A 26037-nucleotide genomic window follows, 5' to 3' on the forward strand; every position below is an offset into this window, starting at 1 on the left:
TTGGTGGTCCTAATAATAATTATAATCACACAAATCCGTAGGTTTTGCAATAAGCCGCCGCCGCTATTCCTCCGTCTTGCCCTTCTTTTTACTAGAATACAATCTCCCGCATAAGCGCTGCCCTCCTTACCGACCCAGCCTGGGCATCTTTTACTTGGAAGTAAGGCCCGCGGCGGACTTCAATGCCACTTACTCCCAAGTAAAGGCGCAGCTGCTTCTCGCCACGTTCCTGTCCGGGCCGCCGGGCGATGCCCGAGCCACAGGTCCGCCTCCCTCCTCCCGGCAGCTGAAGTTCTGCTGCGAGACGGAGCATCGCCGGGCGCGATCCCTGCAGCCGCCGGCGGACACCGGGAGCAACCAAGGCGGCGGCGCGGGGCTCCTCGGCTCGCTCTTCCGCAGCCTCGACCCGCCGGGCACCTGTTCCGAGCGCGGCCGCGGCGGCAGCAACGCTTCCTCCTCCCGCGCGGCTGGCCGGACTGCTGCGGCTGCGGTGGCGGCGGTAGGGCGGAGAGCAGCGGCGCCTGTGCGCGGCGCTGGGTCGGGCCCAGCGGAGCCGGGGCGGCCGCAGAGCAGGCCTGGCTGGGCAGCAGCCTGGGCCCTGGGCTGGCTGGGCCGCTGGGGCTCCGCCTCCTCCTCCGCCGCCTCCCCTGCAGACGAGCCGCGAGTCGTGGCAGGCGAGCGGGCGGCGCCACCTCGCGCGGGACCCGCCGCCCCGTCCTCTCCCTCCGCCTCTTCCGCCCGCGGCCTCGGAGCAGCCCGGGAGGCCCGCTTGGGCCTGGCGGCGGGCAGGCGCGCCTCCTCAGGCCGGGCGCTCCGGGGAAGGATGGAGGGCCCGCCCGGGGAAGAAGGGAAGAGCGAGACAGAGAGAGAATGGCTTCTCCGGGGCGCCCCCCCCCCCAACGCCCAGTTTGGCTTTGTTTGCGTGACGCGCCGGTCTGGCGAGGGAGGCGCTTCTCGGCTCCCGCCCCCCTCTCCGCCCCCCCCCCCCGCATTTGGGGTCAGGGGCAGCCGGGCAGCAAGATTGTCCATCGCCCCCCCCCCCCGCCCGCCCCCGTGCCGGCATCTTCCCGGCCTTTGGAAAAGCTGCTCAGCGTAGGGCATTCATCTCGCGTTTTAAAGTACTGCATTTGAAGAAGGCTTGTTGCCTTCTCCTCCTCCTTTTCCTTCTCCTCCCCGAATTTGTTTCTCTTGCTTTTCTTCATAGTCAGGTTGGTTACCTTTTCTCTATGCGTGCATTTTTAGTTTGTAAGCCTTTGTGCAGGGACTTGTGTTCATTGCATGTGAGCGGCTTGGGGAGCTGGTTTTGACTGCAGAGCAGGATACAAATGCTCTGAACAATGGATAAATAAATGAGTCGTGAGAATGTGGGACCCAAGGCTTGCCTCTCTCCACCGCACACACGCACACTTTCACCCCAGCAGGCAGTGAGAAACCATGCAGACATTTATAGGGCTTACTCTCTGTCCATGTGCTACCCATTCATGTCTGCGTATGCGTATGAGAGAGAGGTTCAAGTGGACATTGTCCTTCAGGCTCGTGGAAGAGGCAAAGCCTATTGTTGTAAACCAACTGGCAATAAATACTAAAAGATTCAGCAAGTAATAGAGCTTTTAAGCCATTCATCTTAAGGCACGTTAATATTTACTTACAATAACTTATAAAGCGAGGGTGGAGAATTCTTTTTTTCTCCTTTGGGAAAACAGCAAATAATAATTACTTTATTAAGTGTATTATAAGTTCTGAATTATAAATACATTAAGATACATATTGTAAGGGGGACACGGGTGGCGCTGTGGGTAAAAGCCTCAGCGCCTAGGGCTTGCCGATCGAAAGGTCGGCGGTTCGAATCCCCGCGGCGGGGTGCGCTCCCGTTGTTCGGTCCCAGCGCCTGCCAACCTAGCAGTTCGAAAGCACCCCTGGGTGCAAGTAGATAAATAGGGACCGCTTTCTAGCGGGAAGGTAAACTGCGTTTCCGTGTGCTGCGCTGGCTCGCCAGATGCAGCTTGTCACGCTTGCCACGTGACCCGGAAGTGTCTCCGGACAGCGCTGGCCCCCGGCCTCTTGAGTGAGATGGGCGCACAACCCTAGAGTCTGTCAAGACTGGCCCGTACGGGCAGGGGTACCTTTACCTTTTTACATATTGTAAAGCCTAGGAAGATAGTGGCATCTCCTGAAGCTCTGGCTAGTCATAGTCAGTTTAAGAATTGGATCCACTATCTAACAGGGGCAATTTTACTATATCCGTGAAGAGGGAATCAGGCGAAGACACACACATGCCTCATCGGGCAGGTCAAATATACAATCAAAGAGAAATATCCCCAATTATAAATCTGTTTTACATTGCCTGCCCCCTCCCCCATTCTCTCATTCCTCTATATACTCACACACTCTTTCAACTTAGCAGACTCTCTTAACTGCCTAAAGCATATTTCCTCAACTGTCTCAGAATACTGCTGTCAGTCACTTAAAGTTCTCCACCAACGTTCTAGTAGTAGCACATTACATGCAATTTTGCCCTTGTTTTCAGTTTTCCTAAGCATGCCCAGATATAGGTCTCTTTCTTCCTGTGTGCTGAGAAAGGAGCAGTTAACATGTCCATATAGTGGTGCTACCTTGGCCACATTTTGGATTGAGGATCTATATGGATGCATGGTCACAACTGGAAAATGATCAAAATGTAGTTTGAGCACAAATATATGGATTCTGATACCTAAAAGTTTGGAGAAGGTCAGGACACAAGCTAAATGTTGTATTTGCTCTGTAATTGCCACAAATGTTGGGTAGGCCAGCAGATCCTCTCTCATGAGTTTTGTTCCATCCATCAAGCTAGTAGCATCTACCATATTACGCTCTTTAATTTGGATTAGTTAACATGGAATAAATGTTATTGAGTCTGATTTTACCATCCCTGACACACATTATTATACACGTTAGGGTTCTTTCTCATGGTTGCTTAAGAACACAATAATTTCCTTGCTGGATACAACCAAATTGTCTACCCAGAGAGGTTCAGAGCATAAAGACATTGTTCCTCATTTCCCTTGGACATTCCCTTGGTTCAGTATGTATCTGAATCTGCTGGGTAATATTACATGAAATTAGGTTTGGAAACCATCCATTGTATGTTTCTCCATTTCAGCCAGTCCAGACCTTGCAGTATTGATGGTCACATGGTGGAGAACATCATAGAATAGAATCATAGAATCATAGAGTTGGAATAGACCACAAGGGCCATCGAGTCCAACCCCCTGCCAAGCAGGAAACACCATCAGAGCACTCCTGACATATGGTTGTCAAGCCTCTGCTTAAAGACCTCCAAAGAAGGAGATAGAAGTGTATCCCCAAATGTTATGTTCTGTAACATACAACACATAATACAGACAATATCCGTCCTGTTTTGAAAAGCTATAGGTTGCTTAACAGCCAAAGGCCTGATTGAAGAGGTAGGTTTCACCTGAAGTGTAAAGATATCTAGTAAATGGACCATGTGAGCCTCCCACAAATGAGGAACCACCACAGAAATAGCTATAATAACACTCATCATGTGCTAATAAATAAGCAAAATACCTCTCAGCATCTCCTACCTCTTGCATTACAAATCACTATCGGATATATTTGATTTGTATTATTAGCATGAAACAATGGGAAGAACCTGCTCTGTCTCTATCCCTAGAGGATCTTGGCATGTAGTCATAGAATCAGAATCATAGAGTTGGAAGGGACCATGAGGGTCATCTAATCCAACCAGAAACTGAACACACAGCCTCCCATTTAGTCCAAAACCACACCATGCCCTGCTTAGCTTTGCAAATGTGCCAGCGGTTTTGCTGCTGCACCACTAGGAGGACAGAAAGGGATGAACACACATCTCCAAGCCTAAAAGGGAGAAATATCTATTTTATTTGGGAAACTTGGATACATTCCTTCAATGATTGTTTCCAAAGGTGTTGGGATATATTTATTGGAGGAGTCTGTTCCTTTTTAAAAAAGTTTCCTACAGTTTCCTTCAAACACAATGGGGTAGTTCAAATTTCAGCATTAAATTTCAGAACTAAGCTGTTCTTAAACCAAGGTACCGCTGCAGTTTTGTTCCTAAACACCACATGGCCCCAAACCAGTTGCAGTGCTGAGTGCTTCTTTTCAGAATTCCAGCACCTCCATTCTTTCTTCTCTGTTCCTGGTGTTCCTCTGCTCCGTTTGGTATCCAGGGCCCACTGAAGGTGCTCCGTCCTTGTTTGCAAGTTTTTGGGGTTTCCCCCTCCATTCCAGCCTCCGCCCCCTGCCCCCATTTTGTATTTCTTGGTATGAATGCGCATAAGCTTTAATTTCTGTGATCATTCTTTGGTTTCATTCCTAGGAACACTTAAGAAGTGGTTATCCTTACCCTTTATGGTTTTTCTCTTCCCCCCCTTCCACTCCCCTTGGTTTATTTCCTTATTGTTATTGTCACATATATTGTATATTTATGCTGTGAACCACCCTAAGATCTACAGATGAAGGACGGTAAACAAATTTAAACCAATCAACCAACCTTCTGCCAGCATTTCTAAACATTCCATGCCATGGAGTTCTTATGGGGCCACCCCCTCCATTTTTATTTGGCAAAAATGTGAGACTCTGCAAACTTTGTGGCCTGCTAATGCCTCGCTCTTGTGGGTGAGTAGGTGGTGTGACTTTGACCTGGGACAAATTGAATCAGAATGCCGATAAAATGTTAGAATGAATCCCTGGCGTTTGTATACTACCTGAAGGTGCAATTGTGTGAGCTGAAATAAATAAATATTAGTATCAATGACAGGAATCTTTGCTCTGACTCTTGTTTCTTGTGCAGTTTAAAAAAGTGAAAGTTTAAGATGTCCAACCAGTCTGCATTCAAGTCAACAGCTTTTGGGGTGCCCTGGTTTTTCCTTATTGAAATATGGCAACCCTACTTCTGCATGCAACTGAGTGCGTAATTTGGCCTAGAAGGAGATCTGAGGGGGCTATTTAAGCAGTTTTACCTTTGCTGCAACTTGAGAGGAATGGGGGATTTTTGACTGGATGCTGGGAGCTGCTGCTTTTTCCCAGTGCAGCTCTCCAACCTGCAATAGAGGTATTACATTGAATACACAATCTTTCAGTCCAAGCTGCAATGTGTGGATAAAGGCAATGGATTTTATTCTTAGGTTGAGTTTTAGCTCAACTCTCAACTTGCAGCCGGGGTCTAATCCTTCTGGATAATGCTACTCAGAACCTGATCTTCAGACTACAATACAGAACTGCCATAAGTCACTCTCCTCCAGCCACAGCCCCTTCCAACCTGCAACGTGGAGAATGGACTGCACTTGCTTTGGAATTTTATTTGCAATGTTATCTTTAAATGTTTTTAAAAGAACAAAAACTAAGGTAGAAAAAGCAGGGACATTTGTTTTTGCTGCCACTTTTTTTGGCTATTTATTTATTTATTTATTTATATATTGCGGATGTGGATGGCACTACCCTGGCTACTTTTAAAACCTTGGCTTTCTCTATTGATTTCTATAGGCAGCTCTCACTTCTGCCCCTGGAGACATTAAAAATAGCTTCTCAGTGTGAATAAGGAAATGACCTCTCCAGAGATGAGATGGTACTCTCATCCCTCTTTGAGAGGCATCTCCTGGGGCTTTGAAATCGCCCAGGGAGCCTCAGCGGATAGGGAAGGCTCATCACTGCAGACCTGCTGAATGTGTTGGTGGCTGGAAGTACCTATCAGGGTGCTGGGCACAGGGGTGATAGCCAAAGTGCTCAAGTTCCCATCTATGCTGAGGCCAAGCTAAGTGCTTTCTGTGTATGCAGAGTGCCCTTTCCCCCATCGCAAGTTCCTTCCTGTGGGCTTTGAGTGTGGGCGACGTGAGACCCGAGAGCTACTATACCCACATCAGAACAAAATGCACTCTTCCCTTTCAGAAACTGGAAATATATTTAGAAATAAAACAGACTGTTTGTACTACCCTCTAGTGGTGACTCAAAGTCATTTGCGCTATTAAAAATATTACAACTCAAGTCTTTTTGCTTTTCCTGTTGAAAAGCAATCTCCAGCCCCAGCTTCACATTCTGTCAAGATTTCATAATAGCTCTGTTGTAGTTCCAGCTCCAGTTCCTCCTCTAGTTCCTTGCCTCCACTCACATGGAAAGGGCTTCCAGGGAGGGTGGCACAAGAAGGGCGCAACAGCCATGCACCCATGGGTGGAACCATGGGGGGGGGCAGGGAGGGGCAGCTGCCCCCCCTAAATAAAAAAAATCAATAAAAAATACATAGCAAACTGAGGTTCTCTGCCCCCTAACAAAAGGCCTGCCCTCCCTAACAAAAATCCTAGCTATGCCCATGCATGCATCCCTCAATCCCAGCTGGCGAGTCTGGGATCGAAGGGTGCACAGCTGCCACATCCCCATGCTGCCCCTCCCAAGCAGCCTTGCAAGGATGGGGTCCAGGGAGGGTGGCGCGAGAAGGTAAAACAACCATGTGTTGTCAGCTGACCGCCTACTCGGGGGGGAGCCTGGGCAGCCAACGTGGCACTTGGCAGGCTCAAAGCAGGCACCCCCATGCTAATGTGCCAGCCAGAGGCGTAGCTAGGGGGTGGGGGTCACTGGGCGCCACACCACGGGGGCCGGCACTTACCGTGGGGCCTGCAGCGTGCCTGAGCCACATGTCTCTCCTGGGAGCAATGTGGTGGCTTGGGCGCCTCCAGGCTCTGCACTGCCGGAAATGGCAGCGTGGGGCTTGCATCTGCCCACCGCCTCTCCCTCAGCCGCCCTACAGTTGAGGGGGAGGCAGTGGGGAGGCGCTGTGCAGTGTGCCTTGCTTTGTCACTACCGGGACTTGGGAGTTTCCCTGAGGTGGGCCTGTGGCAGATCTCTGTCTGAGTAGTGGGATCAGTTTTCAGAACTTGGACGAAGAAAGCAGGAAAACATTGATCCATCATGTGATTTGCACAGCTCACATGTGGGCAGTCTGTGACCTGGGGCCACAACCAGCCCACAATATCATTCCATGCAGCCTCCGGCCCTTCTGAAGAGGCCACGTACCTCCATCCTACCCCGATTCCTTCCTACCTGTTTGTTTCCTCCTTTTCTCAAGGCGTCTTAAAGTGTCCTTTCCTTTCCTCTATCATTTCAGAACAATTGGAAGGGGCAGCATTTTTGTGAACAATTTACGTCACAATCATGTCTCAATTGCACCATACCCTCCAACATCCTCCTGGTCAAAATTGGGATACTCATGTTTTTTGGTCCTGAGCTCTTGCAGGGGTCAGGTGACTCTCTCAAGAGTGCGAGAACAAAACACAAGAGTTTTTTGCCTCGGCCAGCTGATATGTACCACAGCACCAGGTGAAAAAGAGAGGACATGCTGGGATGACTTCCATAATTCTAGGATGTCCCACTTAAATTGGGACGGTTGAGAGGTATGTTTTACTGGTCATCGAAGCAGCTTCACTCCCAGCTGTTTGAGAACAAATTAATATCCTTCTCTCTGTGTGTGTGACATTAAAGTTCCTTCATTTCCAGTACAGTAGCTGTATTGATCTACTTTCTTTTTTAATACTCTTGAGCACGCAACCACAGAGTCATCCGCAACTGGACCAAACGGTCAGGGGTAACTTTACTTTACTTTAAGCTTATCTAAGAGTAATCCCATCAAACCCAGCCAGTCTTACTTCTAGATGTACATGGATGGGGTTGGGAATGTTTTGTTTATTTATTTCATAAAAGTTATACACTGCTTGATCATAAAAAACAAACAAACACAAAGTGATTTACAAAAAGGTAAAATAGTAAAATCAAGAAAAAATTACTATCCTACTTAAAAACATACAAAACTTAAAATACTGAAACAGATTAAAATTATCTCAACTTTCTAAGTATCTGGGTAGGCTTGTTCAAACAAGAACGCTTTAAGCAGGCAGAAGAAGAAGAAGAAGAAGAAGAAGAAGAAGAAGAAGAAGAAGAAGAAGAAGAAGAAGAAGAAGAAGATTTGATATCCCGCTTTATCACTACCTGAAGGAGTCTCAAAGCGGCTCACATTCTCCTTTCCCTTCCTCCCTCACAACAAACACTCTGTGAGGTGAGTGGGGCTGAGAGACTTCAGAGAAGTGTGACTGGCCCAAGGTCACCCAGCAGCTGCAGGTGGAGGAGCGGAGACTCGAACCCAGTTCACCAGATTATGAGGCTACTGCTCCTAACCACTACACCACACTGGCTCTCAGTACAGTGAGGGTGCCAGCTTGATTTCAATAGGCAGTGAGTTCCAAAGTGCAGGTGCTGCCACACCAAACAAGCATGTTCTTACAAATGCAGAACGTGTGGCCAATTCTGCTGATTGGAGCAGTTGTGTGGGCAGATGTGGGATAAGGCAATCTTGGTCCAAAGTTGTTAAGGGCTTCATATGCTAATAGTAACACCTTGAACTTGGCCCAGTAGCAAAACAGCAATGAGTGCAGATCTCTGAGCACAGGTGTTATATGGAGGCAAGGCCTCACTCCTGTCAGCAATGGCGCTGCAGCATTCTGCACTAGCTACAGCAAAGCTTTGCAAACTGTGTGTCGCGACACATTAGTGTGTCAGCCACAGTGTGTAGGTGTGTCACGTGAACGCTTCCCGCACTCCTCCCAGGGCTGGAAAAGGGTTAGTTTAACCTCTGGTTTGCTAGTAAAACTGAATTACTGTGTCGTGAAATGATGCGTGTCTAAAAAGTGTGTCACCAGCATGAAAAGTTTGGAAAGCTCAACTACATCCTCCAGATCAAGTGCAAGGGAAGCCCCACACAGAGAGCACTGCAGTAATCTAATCTTGAAGTAATGAGTGCATGAACTACTGTGGCCCAGGAATGATCATAGCTGTTGAACCAGTATGACTGCAGAGTGAAGCAGTCAAGGTGTCAATGGGGGACTGTGAAAAGTTGTAACTATTTGTGGACAACATCCCTGCAACATCCCTGCTAGACAGGTGTATTCAGCTCTGGCAGAAGAGAGGTGTGACCTCTCTATTTAGGCATGATGGAGGGCAAGAGAAACTGGGCAATCTTAAAGGGGCAGGCTAAGGTAAAGGTAAAGGTACCCCTGCCCGTACGGGCCAGTCTTGACAGACTGTAGGGTTGTGCGCCCATCTCACTTAAGAGGCTGGGGGCCAGCGCTGTCTGGAGACACTTCCGGGTCATGTGGCCAGTGTGACAAAGCTGCATCCGGCAAGCCAGCGCAGCACAAGGAACGCCGTTTACCTTCCCGCCAGTAAGTGGTCCCTATTTATCTACTTGCACCCGGGAGTGCTTTCGAACTGCTAGGTTGGCAGGCGCTAGGACTGAGCAACGGGAGCGCACCCCGCTGTGGGGATTCGAACCGTTGACCTTTCGATCGGCAAGCCCTAGGCGCTGAGGCTTTTACCCACAGCGCCACCCGCGTCCCATAAAGGGGCAGGCTAACGCAGAGCAAAACTGTGACACAAGCCCCACTTCAGTTATTTCACTGCAATATATTTTGAACCTCCTCACTCCCTTCCTGAAAACAAACACAGCAGATGTTTGAATCTGAAATGTAGAGTTGTGTCTGGAATGTGCTTGTTTCCTTCAAGTAGATGTCTTCAGCGTAGACGTCCTGCTGCTGTGTTCTGCACGTATTCTGCCTCTTGAAAATGGGTGGGGTTTCAGCAGAATTCCCACCCAGAAACACAGAACATATCCTGAGCAAGCCTTTCAGAGATAGCCAGTTTGGTGCTTCCAGTTGGTGGGGATTCCCACCTTTTCTGTTTATTCCTTATTTAAATTATTCAAAAATATGAGCAGCAACCAAGAAAATAATGCTTAATAATAAAGATTTTTTTAAATCGCCAAGTGTGTGACATTGATAATTATAATGTGCACAACTTTATAATGCAACCAAATATAAACCCTTTTGATATCACATTACATTTTTCTTTGTTTTGTATGCTGCAGGTTTCCATTCCGGACTGGAGAATACGGCGTCTTGTGAACTTAGGGAAAACACTTCTTATAGATCATTAGACAGCCCAATTTCATGGGTGTGCTTCCATGACTTTTCTCTTACTGACCCCATTTGTTTTTATATACAATAAAGTGATACCAATTAGCTGTTAACATGTCTGCTTTTCCCTCTTCAGGACCCAGCATTTTTGAGTAACTCTCATCCTTTTGCTCAGGAGCAAAGAAAACTGAAAGATGTGACCTTCAGCACTTTTTTTTAAAGGCATGACTGTACTTTTATAGCCATGTCAAGAAATGTGAGTCTTGCCACACATGAAGTTATCTTAATGAGAAAATTTGCAAAGATAATTGTGTGCATTATAACACAGCTCTGCACCCTCATAATTAATTATTAGATCAGGGTCTTTCTGTATGGTGGACGTGGATGTGTATTTTAATTAATTGAAAGGTTTTGAGTCATTGGAGGAGGGCAGTGTGGGTTCATTAATTTAGCTTATTTTTAGTTGATTTTTAGTTAATATTGTTTTACAGATTATAAATATAATATTGTTTTACAGATTATAAATACATTATTGATCTGTTAATCATATAATATGGCATGCTGTAAGTGTGATGTTCAGCTTATTTTTAGTTACTGGTTTGTTAAAAGTGTTTTATTGATTGCAATTGTTTTACTGATGATTTATGCTATACTTGTGTGGTGTTCTACTATCTTAGGTGGGGTTTTTTTAATTGTTTGCAAGCCGCTTTGGGATTCTGTTGGCACTTTTGCATGGCTGGAATGTGTCCTTGAGCAGCAATAATGCCTTTTATTGCCTGGATGGTGAGTTTTGTGTGCGTAGCAACCGCTGACCTTTGTGTGACTGGAGAGCGGCATAGAGAAATACAGTGACTCGAGCGGAATCTGCAAGCTTGGCTACCCGCGATGCTTGCCAGCCTCTTGTCTGCTTCTGCCTACTGAGAACAAGGCAAACATTGCTGGGTGAGTGGAGCAGCCGGAGCTGCGCAGACCAGCAGGGGAGCTGTCCAGCAAAATCCAGAGCTGAGTTAGCGAGGCTATGCAAGCAGCTTACCTGTTACAGAGCTGTCACAGTAGCAACTAACAGAAGCTCAGGGCTGCGTAGCAGTCGCAGCTCTTTCCCCAATGCGGCACCCTCAAGCGAGGAAGGGAAGCCTCAGGTTGCTAAAGGAACACTGCATTATTGGTGCTCAAGAAAACTCGGAAGTCTCAAATGAACAAGAACACTCTTGGTTTAAATTTAGGCAAGTTGGTTCATTTATTGCAAAAGGTATTATTAAACAGCAAGTAAATGAAAACTAATGCCATTTGAACACCTAGCACATAGTCTTAATGATAAAAGAGAGGTCACTCACGTTTATAAATATTTACAGAATTAGTCACAGATTATCTAATACTGTAGTTTTCAAACTTTTTTTCCCCCTGGGCCACACTTTCAGAATAAAAATTTGCTCATGTCACACCAGTTTTTTTTATTGATAAGAAATACATCAGAAAACAAAAAAGAAAGAACTCCTAGCAGTGCCTGTTTTATAACATAGAACACAGCTGCTTTAGAATATGATCATGGGACATTCAGAAAGTATAAAACAATGCAACTACAAAAGAACATTAATCATTCCCAAAATATAAATGAGCCTCTTACATATTTACCTTTAGTATGTATACAGACTCAATGTGAGATGTGAGCTTGCTTTTGCTGGGTAATCTTATTTATATTAGGTCTAATTTGAGACAAACAACACAAATAAACCTTTCTCTTTTCTGATCTTTCATATTTGTTAGAGTTGAAGATCCCTGTTCACAATACGTCGTGGAACAATATGCTGTTGAAGAAAAGTGTGTATGCTGTCCCCCCCCCCTCTGTGTAATATGTTGATACTATGTTTAAAAGTTTATTTGATTGTTTCTGCCAGTCTTGCCATCCTCTCCTGCTACACCCTTTGAGAACCACTGATCTAACAGGATTACAAAACTGTTGGGGAAAGTGTTTGGGTTATGGCCTGTTTATTGAGCATTTATCCTGATTTGTTTGTGGAGTTATCCAACACTTTCCATTGAATTTTCCTGTCACTTTCCCAATTACTAAAAGCTCAATCTTTTTTGAATGTGGTTTTCTTGTGCAAGATCTCAAAATTTCTCCAGAGAGTAGTTTAGGGACCAGAAGTTTATTTTGCTACCTGATCACACTTCTGCATAGACACTGGGGCTCTGCTGTGAAGCTGGCATTACTAAGTGATAAGGGATTTCCCTTACAGACCACTGTTGGGAAGTATTACACTATTCAGACACCTTTTAAACCCCTCAGATGAATTGGGATAATTTTAAAAAATGGATGGTAGCCAACTAAGTCATTCTCAGGGCAGGCCCACTGAAATCAGTGAACTCAAGTTAGTCAGGACTTCCTTAAGTTCACTGGCTTTAGTGGGTCTGCTCTGACTTTGACTTAGTCAGAAACAACCCCCTACCTTTTAAACTAGATTGGATCTCCAGGAGGTTCACCACTTGGCAATCCTTGATATATTGGATGTTAAGTTTGCTTGGATGAGATGCTAGCAGTGCTGCCAGCCTTTTCATTTCTCTGCACCTGTTCACATTCTGATCCCTGACTGTGGAGATCACTCAACCAATTGCCTTTTTGGGGGACCTAGTATTAGCTTTTTATTCTATGAAAAACAGGTTATCATGGTCAAAAAATTGAAGGCTATTTCAATTTAAAGTTTCCAGAAGGGTGTGTATGTTAATCTCTTGCAGCAAGGTCATCAAAGAGTATTGTGGCATCTTAAAAACTAACAAACATATTACCATGCCATAAGCTTTTGTGGACTGCAGTCAGTTTCATCAGTTCACACCACCAGGCACCTGCAGCTCAAAATAACGCTTCATACATCTGATGGATTGCAGTCCAAGAAAGCTGTATAAACGTGTAACGTTTTAGGTTCTGCAAAACTCCATGAAGTTTTTGGATTAAAAGTGTTTCACAATCAACTGGTACTATTAAACTACAACTTATGTACTTATAAATGTCTTACTCATCCTTCACCATAACATAAGGTCACTTACAGCAATAGAGAACAAAACCATAAAAACAGATTAAATGGTTGCATTTATAAAACAAGCAAAACTGTTCGAACAACAGCAAAAGAGATGGGTCCCACAAAACCAAATACTTTCAACATCAAAGGCCACGGTAAAGAGGGGTGCCTTCAGCCTATGGAGAACCTTGTGCCATGCAGGTGCTAGACACACCTTTGTGGGGAAGTGGTTCCGCAATTTAGGGGTTGCCACAGAGCAAGTCCTCTCCCTGATTTCCATTCCCCACATTTCTGAGTGTGGCAGAACTACCAAGAAAGCCCCATCTGGGTATCTTAACCCCTAAGAAGGTTGGTAGACAGTATTTCAGGTATTTGGGGCCTAAGTCATTTTAGGGCTTCATATTTTCACATAAGAGCATCAAAACAGATTCTGAAGCAATTAAGAAGTTACCTTTTCTTGGATCACTCCTGTTGATAGGATGATCTCTCAGCATCTTTCTCCCTTTGAATCTCTCTGAGGTCTTCATTCAGCAAGCAGAGATGTATGTTTCTTTTACTGCTGGCAGTGCTTCTAATCTAAATTCAACCTAAGTGTCTGGAGACCCAACCAAACCAGCAGAACCCTGCATTCCATTCTCGGTGTGGCTTGGTATGTTGAGCACTGGAATCGTTCTGAGACAAGGATGTCCCCATTTTGAGATATCCTAATAGTCAGAGGCTCTTGGGCAATGAAGGGAGGCAGTGCCAGCTTTCTCAGAAGCCAGTAGCATGCCTTGGCCTGTGTCCCTTTTGGGTGCTTCCAGGTTGGTGCTTCCTGTGGGATCAGGGTTCCTCATGCACAAATCTTTCTTCCTTCGGTTTTTATTTTGCAGAGTCCACATGACATTGCTGGCATCAGAATGCCAGCCTGCATCACCCCCTCCCCCTAAATCTGGGCTGGGCAGCCCAAGACATTTTGGCGCCTGAGGCAAATCACCAGGGAAGAAGGACTGAGCGAAGATCTACATCAAAGGCCATTGCAGGGGCACACACTCTGCACAGGCTCAGTGGAAGCAGCGCCCAGGAGGCAGCCCCCACAATTTCCTCCCTGGGAGTGGGAGGAGGCTGGCAGCATCTCCTAATCATTGAGCATGGGTGGGGTGGGGTGGGGGCAGTCTCCAAGGAGCACATCAGGGCTTCATGGTGGGCCTGGTCTGGGTTTACTCTTTCCAGGGGAACTCCCATAAACATTTTTTAAAAAGATAAAAATAAATAAGACCTGTTGCCAACCTCCCTTCGCGACAGGTTCAAGGCTGGTCCTCGAACTCCCAAAGTACCCCGCTGGGTTGTCATTCTCTGGTCGATCAGGACAGAAACCCAAGAGAATCTTCGCTCGCCCGCAACAGATGCGGACACGCGGGATCCTTTCTCGCGCGCTTGGAAGGAAAAGCCCCGCGCTGCCCACCTCGCCCCGCCAGCGGCTGCCTGCCGCCCCCTCCCGAGGCCTCTGCGGGGGCTGCCGAGCCGCGGAAGAGGCGCCCGCCGAGGAGAGACGGCGAAGGCTGGCCCGGACCCCGGGGGGCTCTCGCGCCGCCGGAGCAGCGACGTCCGCCGACCCCTGCGGGCTTCCCTACCTGGGCTTTCCTACCTGGCGGGGAGGTGTCCACCGAGGGGGCGCCCGCGGAATCCCCGCGGAGGGAGGCGCGCGCGGGGGGGGGGCTGGTGGGGCGGAGATGGGGTAGGCGCGCCCTCCGCCGCCTTGGCGCCCGGCTCTCGCTCCCCTGCCCCGCCGCCGCCCTCCTCCTCCTCCTCCTCCTCCTCCTCCTCTGGCGCGGGAGCCCCGAGGGCAGGGGCGTGGGATCCGCGGCCCCCTCGCCGCTGCTGGCCGGTCCCCCCCCATCTTACGCCGCTTCCGGTTCTGGCGCTGGAGCCGCGGCGGCGGCGGCGGCGTCCCCCCATGGCCTGGCCAGATGCGGCAGGTCTGCTGCTGCTGCCTCGCGGTGCGGCGCCTGGGCGGCGGCGGCGACGACCGACGGCTCAGTGCGGCAGCAGCGGCGGGGCGCGCAGGAGCAGCTGGGCGCGGCGCGGCAGCGGCTGGCGAGGAGGAGGAGGAGGAGCGGCGGCCTGGTGCGCGGGCGGCGGCTCCGGGGCTGCCTCGGCATGCGGCGGGCTGCGACGGCGGCGCCCGGCTTGTGCGTGCTGCTCTTCGGCGTGTCGCTGGCCTGCTACTCGCCCAGCCTGCGCTCGGTGCAGGACCAGGCGTACTCGGCGGCCGTGGTGCTGGAGGGCAAGGTGCAGGCGCTGCCCGCCTCCGCCGCCCCGACGGGCAACGGGAGCCGGGCCGAGGAGGGCGCCGAGGGCCCCCCGCCGCCGCCGCCGGGCATCCTGGTGAAGGTGCTGGACCTCTGGCCCCTCAACAGCGGCGGCCTGCAGCGGGAGCAGCTCATCCGCGTGGGCTCCGCGCCCGCGCCCTGCTCCAAAGTCAAGCGCAACCACCGCTACATCTTCTTCCTGGAGCCCACCGAGCAGCCGCTCGTCTTCAAGACCTCCTTCGCCCCGCTCGACACCAGCGGCAAGAACCTCAAGAAGGACGTGGGCCGCATCCTGTGCGCCGACTGCGGTGAGCCCTCGAGGGGGGCGTGTGGCCCAGGGAGGGGGCGGCAGGTGCCCGACGGCCCGGGAGGCTCCCTGCGCAAGGCCGGCTATTTCGGCGCTCCTCTGCAGTGCTGCATTGGCGAGCGGGGCGCAGGCTGGGAGGGCGCCCGGCGCCTGTCGGGGCCTCGGCCTTCTGGGAGGGGGCGCCCTGAACCCCGCTGCTGTGCTTGAGGGGGCGGGTCGGGGTGGAGAAGGAGGCCGGGGGCGCTGCTGCCCGCCTTGCCCCGGGCTCCCCTCTTGCCGCAGGCTGCGCTCCATTGTGTAAGGCATCGCCAGCAGCAACTTTCTTATGTAAACAACGCCCCCCCCCCCTCTGCTCCCCCATCCCTGGGTGTTAAATGGCTCCATTTGTTGCTTTGAGCCGCTTCTCATTTCTCCAGAGAAAACAGCTGGCCTGGGGCAGCCGGTGGCCCCGTCTTTTGCGGGGAAATCCTTTGCGCCGTCTTTCTTTCTGGGCGGAAAAGGGCGCTTCTTGGGGTGCGTGCTTCCGCTGCAGATGCTGGTTTGCCGCTCTGGAGTTGGTGTGGCCCCGGGTTTTGCAGATTTTATGCTGCATTTCACAGGAAAGTTTGGATCTTGTCAGGAACCACGTTTCTTTTGCTTGTGAGGCTGGCAGGGCAGATGCTGGCTCCTCTCACTGAAGAGCGAAGAGGTCTCCCTGCTGGGTGCGGGCGATTAAGGGGATACAACTAAGGTCTTGTTGCACCCCACCCCCTTAGGGTCAAGGAAGCGCCGGAGTTAGGGCCACAGCAGATGCTTAGATCCAGCCTGATGAGGTTTTTTAAGCAACCGGGCATTGTGGACTTCCACATTTGGTTAGATAGAACATCAGCACCGGTGGAGTGGGGCTTTAACCCCTTTCACTCCTTGCTTTTCCTTCTCTAACTCTGAAATGATGTCCTCTAGCTGATGCATTGCATGCCTGTGGCAGACAGAAACAGTTCCTAATGCAGATAATTTATAAACTGCAGAACATTAGAACGTTCTTCCCAAGTAAAAGCCCTCTGTGCTTTCCATAGCCTCCTTTTCATCCTAATTATTTTTGTGTGCTTCCCTTTAGGGGTTTTTCTTTTTTCAAGATAAAAAGTGTATATTTAAAATGATCATCTGGAAAATGAAGCAGTGGTTCATATTTGTATTTTTGGGTGGCCTGTTTTACTGTGTGGTTCCAGTAATGATTGTGGTGTGAGCTGACTGACCGTAGGTTGGCAGATTTTTCTGGACTATCTAACCCCAGAAGCTCAAGGCAGTTGAAATAACAGAAGCTCCTAAGTAATGGATTGTACAACTCGGTTACACTGACATATTCTAAAGCTATAAGTCTATGCATACTTAGTTGAGACGGTAAGCTCTACTGAACAAAGTGCGTCTTACTTCCACGTAAACATGCATTGGCTAGTTTGGATTGGATGGCTGATTTAGCTTCATTCTCTTTTAACCTAAGGATAATAGAGCATTATTCCAGTAAAGTAACGGGCTGGACTGTTTATGATTATTGCTGCTTCCTGAAATTTAACTATGACTTTTCAGTACTTATAACTAATATTGTTCAAAGTGATTAACACCCACAGTCTCCATAATTTCTCTCCCCTGAATATCTTTGCTATTATGAAATTTCAACATACACTCTCATGAATAATACAGAATTCCCCGGGGACAATCTTTATAACATAAAGAATGTATGAGCTAGCTGCTCTAATTGACAGCACATGGGCATTCATTGGGCTAATTGGATCATTTATTCATTAAGAGCATTGTAGCATGCCAGTCATACAGATGTATGAAATAAAAGTTCTCCTCACCCTTTTTCACCTATATACTTCCCGAGTTAGTACTTTGCCATACAAGAGAACTGATAATAGCAATTAAGATGGTTCTTCACTTAATAATGATTTTTAAAAGTTCCTTTGGAGTTTCAGTTGCCAGCAAGGAATGAAGGTGAATATTAATACCCCTTGCTTTTTCCTGTAAGACCTATTGCCGTCCTTAAGAGTCGTCAACAAGCTCATCACAGCCATCTGCCATTCCCACCCCCCTCTGAGTAATACCCCTCCCCACCTTCTCACTATATAGAAGGATCTGGCAACTTCTGTTTCAGTGTATCTGAAGAAGTGTGCATGCACACGAAAGCTCATACCAAGAACTAACTTAGTTGGTCTTTAAGGTGCTACTGGAAGGATTTTTTTTTGTTTTGACTATGGCAGACCAACACGGCTACCCATCTGCAACTATTAATACTCTGAAGCTGATGAATTGTCCATTAGAGACAGAAGTCATATATGTGAATGTTTCGGTTCCCAGATATAAGTTTTGGCTCTGGTTATCTGATTGTTTGGTTTTGCTCTCTGTGACAGAGAAGGAATGTTGAAGTCCAGCATTTCCCATCGGGATCTGTGGCAAGCTTTTATAACTGGAAATGGTTGAACTACAGCAGGTACCCTGAGAATAATCTTCACTCCTCTTTTCCCATGCTTCTGATTAGCTGAAAGTTTGGCATATCCCTCTGCTCATTCACAAAAATGCAGCAGATAAAATTAAGAAAGCCAGTGATAGATTAATTTAAGAGGACTAAAAATTGGGGGACGCACCACCAGCTAACATATTTTTTTCTCTTATATTAGGAAAAGGCCTCATCCTATGCATTTTTAAACTGAGAAATCACAAGTTAATTCTGTGAAAAGGGCTCAGTGTAAAAGGAAGTTTATTTCTGCACTTTAACGGTTTGAAGGAATGCCTTCTAGCTAAAACACTCTGTGGGGTTATCAGGAGCACTTTCTCAGCACAGCCATGGTGCAGATTACAACATCTTGCACTTCATTATAAGGTGAATTGCTGTAATGAGCTTCTTCTCTACCCTTGAACCAGTGGAGTGATGTTCACAGATGCCTATAATTCTGTCCTGCACGGGACTGGACCTCCTCAGAAGTCATGGGATGTAGGATACATTGCTCATTTGAACATTGTTCTGGATCCCACAATCTTCTTGTGCCAGGACGAAGACATGTTCTGCTATTATATTAAATGATGCCATTATAAAATAATTGGTGTATTTGGATGTTTTGAATGCCCACAGCTCTGCTTATAGTGTTAACCTATTTACTGTGCTGTCAACATTTATGGTCTCCTTTCTTGGCTGGGGCCTGAGGCTTTCACAGGTAACACTCAATGCAGGACCATGGTCAGCTCACCATGGAATGGGGTAGGGCCAGGCTGGCTGCAAGCAGAGCAGGACCATGGTCAGCTCAGTGTGGAGCTCAGAGTCATGGCACTCAAGAGCTAGTGTTCCTCAAGCAATCATCTGGAGTCAGTGGAGAGCTTTCCTCAGTCTCTGCTCTCCAGATGTTTTCTGCCCATGGTCAGAGATGATGGGAGTGGTAGCTAAAACAATGTGGAGAACACCTGGTTGGGAGAAGACTGTTTCAAGTAGTTTTGCTGTCAGATTGGTGTTTGAAGCCCCCCTTCCCCACGCTGGGGGAATTGTTGGTGCTTAAAATAGCTGTTCCCTGTTCCTCAGGTGCTGCCTCTTATAGAGCCGGGCAGGTCATTGCCCCTGGAGGTAGTGTGATAGGGAGCTGCCCCTGGGAAAGAGTTGGAGGAGAAAGGTACAGACTGCTTGCTATGGCTAGGCAGGTGAAGACATTGCTGGCTTCTGGGATTTTTTCTCTCCTGGAAGTTGCTAGGAGGCTTAGGGTCTTCTAGGGAACTTTCCAGGACCTTCCTCTGTTCCAACTCCTGGGCCATAGCATCATGAACTCTGCTATGTGCAGCCTTTGTGTCCAAAGTGTTGAGTAGTGCTCAAGCAAACTCACAAGAATCTTTATTGCCTGGGATTTTTCTTGTAAAATGTTACAAAGCAATGTTGAGCAGACCCCAGGGGAGATCATGTATTCCTAGAGAGAATTGGGGATGGGTAGTATAGTTTTGATCCAGGGCTAAGTCACCTTTTATGGTCTGGCTTCATTTCAGGTCCTAGACTATAGTATGTTACATTCGGCCATTCTGCTTCTTGTCTGTCACGGTGACATGCAGAGGGAAGGCATGCGTATTTGAGGTACATAGAGGTGATGCTATGTGCTTCTGCATTTTGTGCGCCAGTGATTTTTGTGCTCCAGGTTTGACAAGAGCCCCACAGGAAGGTCTCAGAAGATCTTGCTGGAACCCACAAGCCACTGTAGCCACTTCCCTTGACTTCTCAGGCTGCAAGGATGCCAGTGGGTGGCATTGACACATGCCACTTTGCCCCCATGATTGAGGGGGCTGTGCGATGTCAACACGCCAAGTGCACACGCCCTGTGGCATGCATGCATGACATCAGCATGCCCTGCGGCATGCTTGCACCATGTGTGCATGGCAGGGCATGTTGGCGTGTCATGCAGATGTCCTGTGGCTTGCGTGCGAGATACGCGCATGCCCCACGGCATGTTTGTACCACAGAACTTTGAGGTGGCCCAGCCCCTTCATTGAATTTTTTTTTTTTTTTGTCATGCATGCCTTTGCATGGGTGGGTGGGTGTGCCTGTAGAGTCGCCCCTTGCCGCCTGCCTCAGTCTGCCTCACGGACAAGCTAGGCCCGCTAGTGCTGCTTTCTCTGCCTGTGTTTGCATTGGTGGAAAAGTGGGGTTTGGAGGGGATGATACACTTGCAGATTATCTGTTGGCTGCAGGGTCTCTTTTTGCTTGGCTTGGTTTTGCTCTTACAGTTTTGTGGCGCCTCTTCCCTCCTCCCTCACCCACTCAGCAGCCTTTTGATTTAAGATGCTTTTGAAGCAGTCAGGAGAAACAATATATTGTTATCCCTGTATTTTTGAGATTATTGCTGCTGCTGGGGCATGTATATGTGGGCAGAGCTGTGAAGGGAGGGGGAGGGCTCTGTGAAGCCTTTCACAAACACACCTGTTTTCCAGTTTTAATTTTTGGGTGAAGGAGAGGGTAGTTTGCAAGGAGCTACCTGAATTCTTTCACATTTTACCTTTTTATTTCCTTCAGTGATGAGGGCGAGCGGACATTCAGAAGACAATCACACATGTGTCTTTAAAACTTTCCCCAAGGGATAAAAGAGAAATATAATGCACCTTTCATTCAAGGCACTGAAGGTGCTCTACAGAACCCCTCCCCCCTTCCCTGGTTCATTCTCATGACAACCTGTGAGGGAGGATGCGCCAAGAGAGCTTGACTGGCCCAAGATCACCCAGGGAGCTTCCTGGCTGAGGGGGCGGGGTTTGAAGCTGGGTCCCCCCAGTCCGAGTCCAGCACTCTAACCACTACACCACACTGGCTCTCAAAGGTATCCAAAGAAACCCTACAGATACTCTCTAAACTGCCCCTCCCTACCACTCTAGGGGGGAATTATTTGTGTCATCTTCAAGCCAGACACCGAGAGCAATGAAAATATTCAGAGAAGTGATGTGATAAAGTCACCCTGGACAATTAAAAAAAAAAAGGGGGGGGTGTTACATGTATACCTTGCGAGTCCCATTGCCTTCTAAGGGAGAGGCAGATGACAAAACACACAAGGAACTGTCTTCCTCTTTAATTGTGTTCTGCCAACATTGAAAACATTTATTTTTAAACAAACTGGGCTGCAGGCGAGGTGTGGGACAGCTTGATCACCATGCATTTGGGGGCCAGGATAGGGATTTAATGTCGCCCCCAAAGTGACAAGTTCACAGGGTTGTTGAACCTGTGCCCTCAGCAGCAACCCTTGGGCTCTCCCTTTAGTTGACAGGAGGAGCCTTGGGGAGCTGGCAACATGAAACGAGGCCATAAAAGCTGTGGTGGCAGCCAGCCAGGGCCGGCCCACCCAAGAGGCAAGCTGAGGGGACCGCTTTGTGGCAGGATCCACAGGGGCAGTGTTGATCTTCCCTTTTCCTTTGTTCCTGATATTGATATTCACCCCCCCCCCCTTCCCTGGTGGGGAAGGGGGAGTGTGCCATTTTGTGGCTTGCCTCAGGTGCCAAAATGTCTTTTGCTGGCCCTGCAACCAGCTGTGTTTGCCTCATGGATAGTTTGAAACAGATCAGGAGCTAACATATCAGAATAAATTTACAAAAGCCTACATGCCCAGGATACTTCATACTATATGAGAGGGAAAGTTTAGAAAGGTTAAAGTTTTGGAAGAATTGTGAAATGTATTAAATATTAGACCTTTTAGGAGTTGTGACTAATTCTGTGTGGAAATCTGTAGCCTGATGATGCCACCTATCCAGTCAGCAGAAATCTTTAACAATTCCTCTAGCCAGTTAATCAATTGAGCGTTACAGTCCTTTACTTCCCTCCACAACAATTACCCAAATCCTTTATGTTTTTAAATAATGCCTCTAGAGCCTGTTTTTGACTGGAAGCTCCTCCCTGGTTTCATGTTCTCCTGAAAGATTATTGTTCCTACTGGTACCAGAAATATCATTATCTGGAAATATTAATTTGTTGTAGGTGGCAACCCTCTGGAGAAGACTGGGGGGGGGGTGGAGGGAGGAGGAGAGGAAGAAGCTCTGTCACATCTACTGGTGTGATGTTGGATCTTGCCCAATATTTCACAGGCACCTCATGTAGCCATCCTCTAGGCCAGAGGTGGCCTGGCCATTTCTGGCCTGTGCTCCAAATTCCCCCTTGGGCAATGCTCCAGGGGCCTTTTGCCAGCAGAGAGTGTGGCCAGACCATACTTTCCCATGCACATAGACAACATGTGCTGGGCACACAGCCACCCCTCCTCAGATGATCACTTGAGCAAATGATTGATCAGATGCCTAAGGAGTTTTTCATCCCCATTTGGGTTCTAGTGTAGGAGAAGAGGCAATAACTGTGCCACTTTTTAATATATATTTACTATTACCCCACCTTTTTCCCTGACAGGGACTCAAGGCGGCTTACAGACAAAAATATCAGCAACTAAAAACATTGGGGAAATAAACAGTTATTTAAAACTATTAATTAAACATTGATTGAATTAAAACTATATAAAGTATTAAAAACACAAGGGTAATTACAATAAAAACAGCACAGCACTAGCCCTTTCATTAAAACTTTCTATGTGTGGTTCCAAAGACAAAGGTGAAATGCCCAACACGGGTTGGATTTTCCTTTTAAAAATATTTAATTTCTCTGAGTACATGCTTACATCAAAAATTAAAAGACAGTTACACAAGCAACTTCTGATTCCCAAGCTGACAGGTGAATAGCTAGGCCCTTCTTCTGACATGCTCCCTAAGTGTTAAAATTAGATCTGGTCCTTTTATCTTGACCTGCAGATATTTTTCCTCTTTAGAGCATGTCTAAAGTGTCAGTGATCTTGTTTATATATAATGCTAAACCATAGTTTAGTGTTATGTATGTGAGCCCCTAGAGCAGCTGCAAGGAGGTGGCTGTAAGCATTCATTTCTGTTCTCAACTAGCCACAACAGAGCTTTCCAAACTTTTCAAGTTGGTGACACAGTTTGTGGACATGTTTTGCAACACAATAATTCAGTTTTGCATCATTTCGCAACACAGTAATTCAGTTTTACTAGCAAACCAGAGGTTAGGAGAGCAGGGAATGTTTATGTGACACACCTGCACACTGCAGCTGACACACTAACGTGTTGCAACATACAGTTTGGAAAGTTCTGAGCCACAACATGACATTTTAACTGAACTGGGAAATGTGGTTAGAATAAACCAGGGCTTTTTTCCCCAGCCGGAACTCAGGTGGACGCTATTGGCATTTTAAGAGAACAAGGGAGGCATTCATGGTGAGTCCCGGCCCCTCTTTTTCTAGAAAAATAGCACTAGTTTAAACTGTGCTTTATCTGAACAAACCAGGGTCAGGAACTGTAGTTTGATCTTTGTTCAGATAACCATGGTTTAAATTAACTGCAGTGACGCTGAAGACGAAAGCTGATGCTTCCAATCTTGTGGTTGTGCTGGAAGAGGAGCAGGGAACACACAAATGGACACCCGGTAGCACTCTGCTGAGGGACAGCCTTCTCCGAGGGCAGAATAAACGGACTGCCCCAGGCAGCAGATGCTGAGGGCAGTGGTAGCCATCTCCCAGGCTGCTCCTTCTGAGCCCTCTAGCCGTTCTTACTTGTTGCTTGCCTGGGCTGCTTGGTTGCTTTGCCTGTCATGGAAAACAGCAGGCAATGCCCCTTGCTGAGTAAGCAGCCCTCCCTTCCCACCCCACCCCCTCCAGCAGGCCTTGCTCTGCTCACACAGTGCATTGTGATGCCACTGCATTGCAGCATTTGATGAAGCAGCAGCAAGCAGGGGCCAGGCAGTGCCTGGGTGTCTCACTCGTCACGGGGGGAGGAACAGGCTTCTCCCCTCTTGATGGGGTTGCCTGTTTCTAATTTGGTGGAAAGTTGTATTTTTTTTTATACATATAATCCTGTGCCAGGGATGTAGGCTTAGCTTCAGTCAGGGTGGATGAAGCAACTTAGTCCACTTCAAATCATAATTGCAAGGAAAAATAGCTTCCAATCTGATTGGCTGTTTCAAGCAGAAATACTGTAGGTTGGTCAGTTGGAGATTATTGGTTTGGCAGCACACTTTTCCTCTCTGTTGCTCTGGCCTCTCGGATTCCCTGTACTTCTGTGACATGTGGCTGTGGTTTCTGCCTCATGAGAGTTTGTAGGCAGGATTTCTGCTGAGACTAAATTTAACTTTCCTAGCAAATGCTGTCCATGTTGCAGATGGATGATGCACCGTAAATTGAGAAGTGGAAGGCCTTTTGTAGCACTGCGTATTATCTATATTGCTTTGCAAAAACTGTATTTTCATTGTATATTATTTGCTTTTATTAGAACTAGAAAACATGCTTTGTTAGAGAAAAATGACTGAGTTGAGTTTCCAGAACCTTCACATCAGCTACAGGTGAGAGAGATAGGAAAGACCAAAAGAAAAAAAACCTTCTGAAATATAAATGTTGCTTTGAAAAGAATTGGAAAAGTCTTCTTGACCTTTTTCAGAATGTGGAATATAGACAACTGAATAACAGCTTCTGAAAGACACAAAGTGACAGGGACCCAAGTGGAACAAAATAAAAAAAATTGGATAATTACAATACACATAGACAGCTAAAAATGAAAGCACATGTGGATATATGTGTATAAATTAAAGCATTACAAAACACAAATACAAAATTTTCCAAGCTGTAGCTGCTATATAACAAAACAAATAAGTTCTTCAACACTGCAGATAATAATTGATTCAGTCTCCAAGATTGCATCTCATTTCCTACTTGTTCTGATCAGATTGGATAATTGTTCATGAATGGCAGACATTAATCCCCAAGTTATGTTTGTACTGTACATCTATGCCAGGGGTCTGCAACCTTTAAGACAAAAAGAGCCACTTGGACCCGTTTCCGAAGAAAAAAAAAAGGGAGCCGCAAAACCATTGCGACATTTAAAGCATGTGTGCCGCTGCCCTCCGATCTGACAGCGGGCGGGAAGGTGACGTCGGGACGGTGCGTGACTAACGCACGCACCGCCCCCATGCAAAGTCACAGCCAGTACAGTGCCTGCCACAGTGGGGAGTGTCGGGGTGCACAATGCGCCTCCTCCCCTCGCTAGTATCTGCCCCGGAGCCACGGCAAAGGTGTAAAAGAGCCACATGTTGCTGACCCCTGATCTATGCAGTCCATTTTCTTCACTTGCCTGTTGCAGGAGTGAAGATCTTCAGTAGTTCTGTCTGGTTATGGTGATGGTTGCCTTGCAGTCACAAAAATGGGGTGACTACTTTTGCACTGTCACCTGTAACTGCTCTTGGTTCCAAAATGAGTGAAAACCAACCATGGCTGCAGCAACTGAAGTCTGGGGAACAGAACTGGAGTTTCAGGGAGGTTTGGCACGAGGAGGCAAGCCCTCCCCCTTCTATTTTGGCAAAAGCAAACTCAAAACCTGAATGCCAGTTCACCTTAGCATGCGGTTCTTGTCCTTTGGCAGCTGAATCAGCAGTATTGATGCTGGTGGTTTTTTGGTTTTTTTTGCTGTAAATTCATTGCTATACCGAAAGGAGCTGACAATGACTTGCTAAAAGATAGGGCATGCGGGGGGGGGGGGGGACATGGCAAAGAAGTGGATCTGGTTTGAACAATCTCCTCCTCCTGTCACTATGCAGACTTTAAAATGTAGTACATTATATTGAAAAGGGGTGCGGGTGGCACTGTGGGTTAAACCACTGAGCCTAGGGCTTGCCGATCGGAAGGTCGGTGGTTCGAATCCCCGCAACAGGGTGAGCTCCCGTTGCTCCTGCCAACTTAGCAGTTCAAAAGCACATCAAAGTGCAAGTAGATAAATAGGTACCGCTCCAGCGGGAAGGTAAACGGCGTTTCCGTGCGCTGCTCTGGTTCGCTAGAAGCGGCTTAGTCATGCTGGCCACATGACTCCCTCGGCCAATAAAGCGAGATGAGCGCCGCAACCCCAGA

The 26037-nt window shown here is 47.7% G+C and overlaps 1 protein-coding gene across 3 annotated transcripts in view; it reads left to right on the top strand.

Moving 5' to 3' along the window:
- Positions 1–15131: 15131 nt before the first annotated feature.
- Positions 15132–26037, top strand: part of NRG2 (neuregulin 2) — a 133383-nt gene continuing 122477 nt past the window's right edge. For all 3 annotated transcript variants that reach the window (XM_028738264.2, XM_028738263.2, XM_028738265.2), the window contains exon 1: positions 15132–15605. In XM_028738264.2, coding sequence (XP_028594097.2) covers positions 15146–15605 — 460 coding nt within the window. In that variant the 5' untranslated portion in view covers positions 15132–15145. The remainder of the gene's footprint in view (positions 15606–26037) is intronic.

Source organism: Podarcis muralis, chromosome 8, assembly GCF_964188315.1.
Source record: "Podarcis muralis chromosome 8, rPodMur119.hap1.1, whole genome shotgun sequence".
Taxonomy (NCBI): Eukaryota; Metazoa; Chordata; class Lepidosauria; order Squamata; family Lacertidae; genus Podarcis; species Podarcis muralis.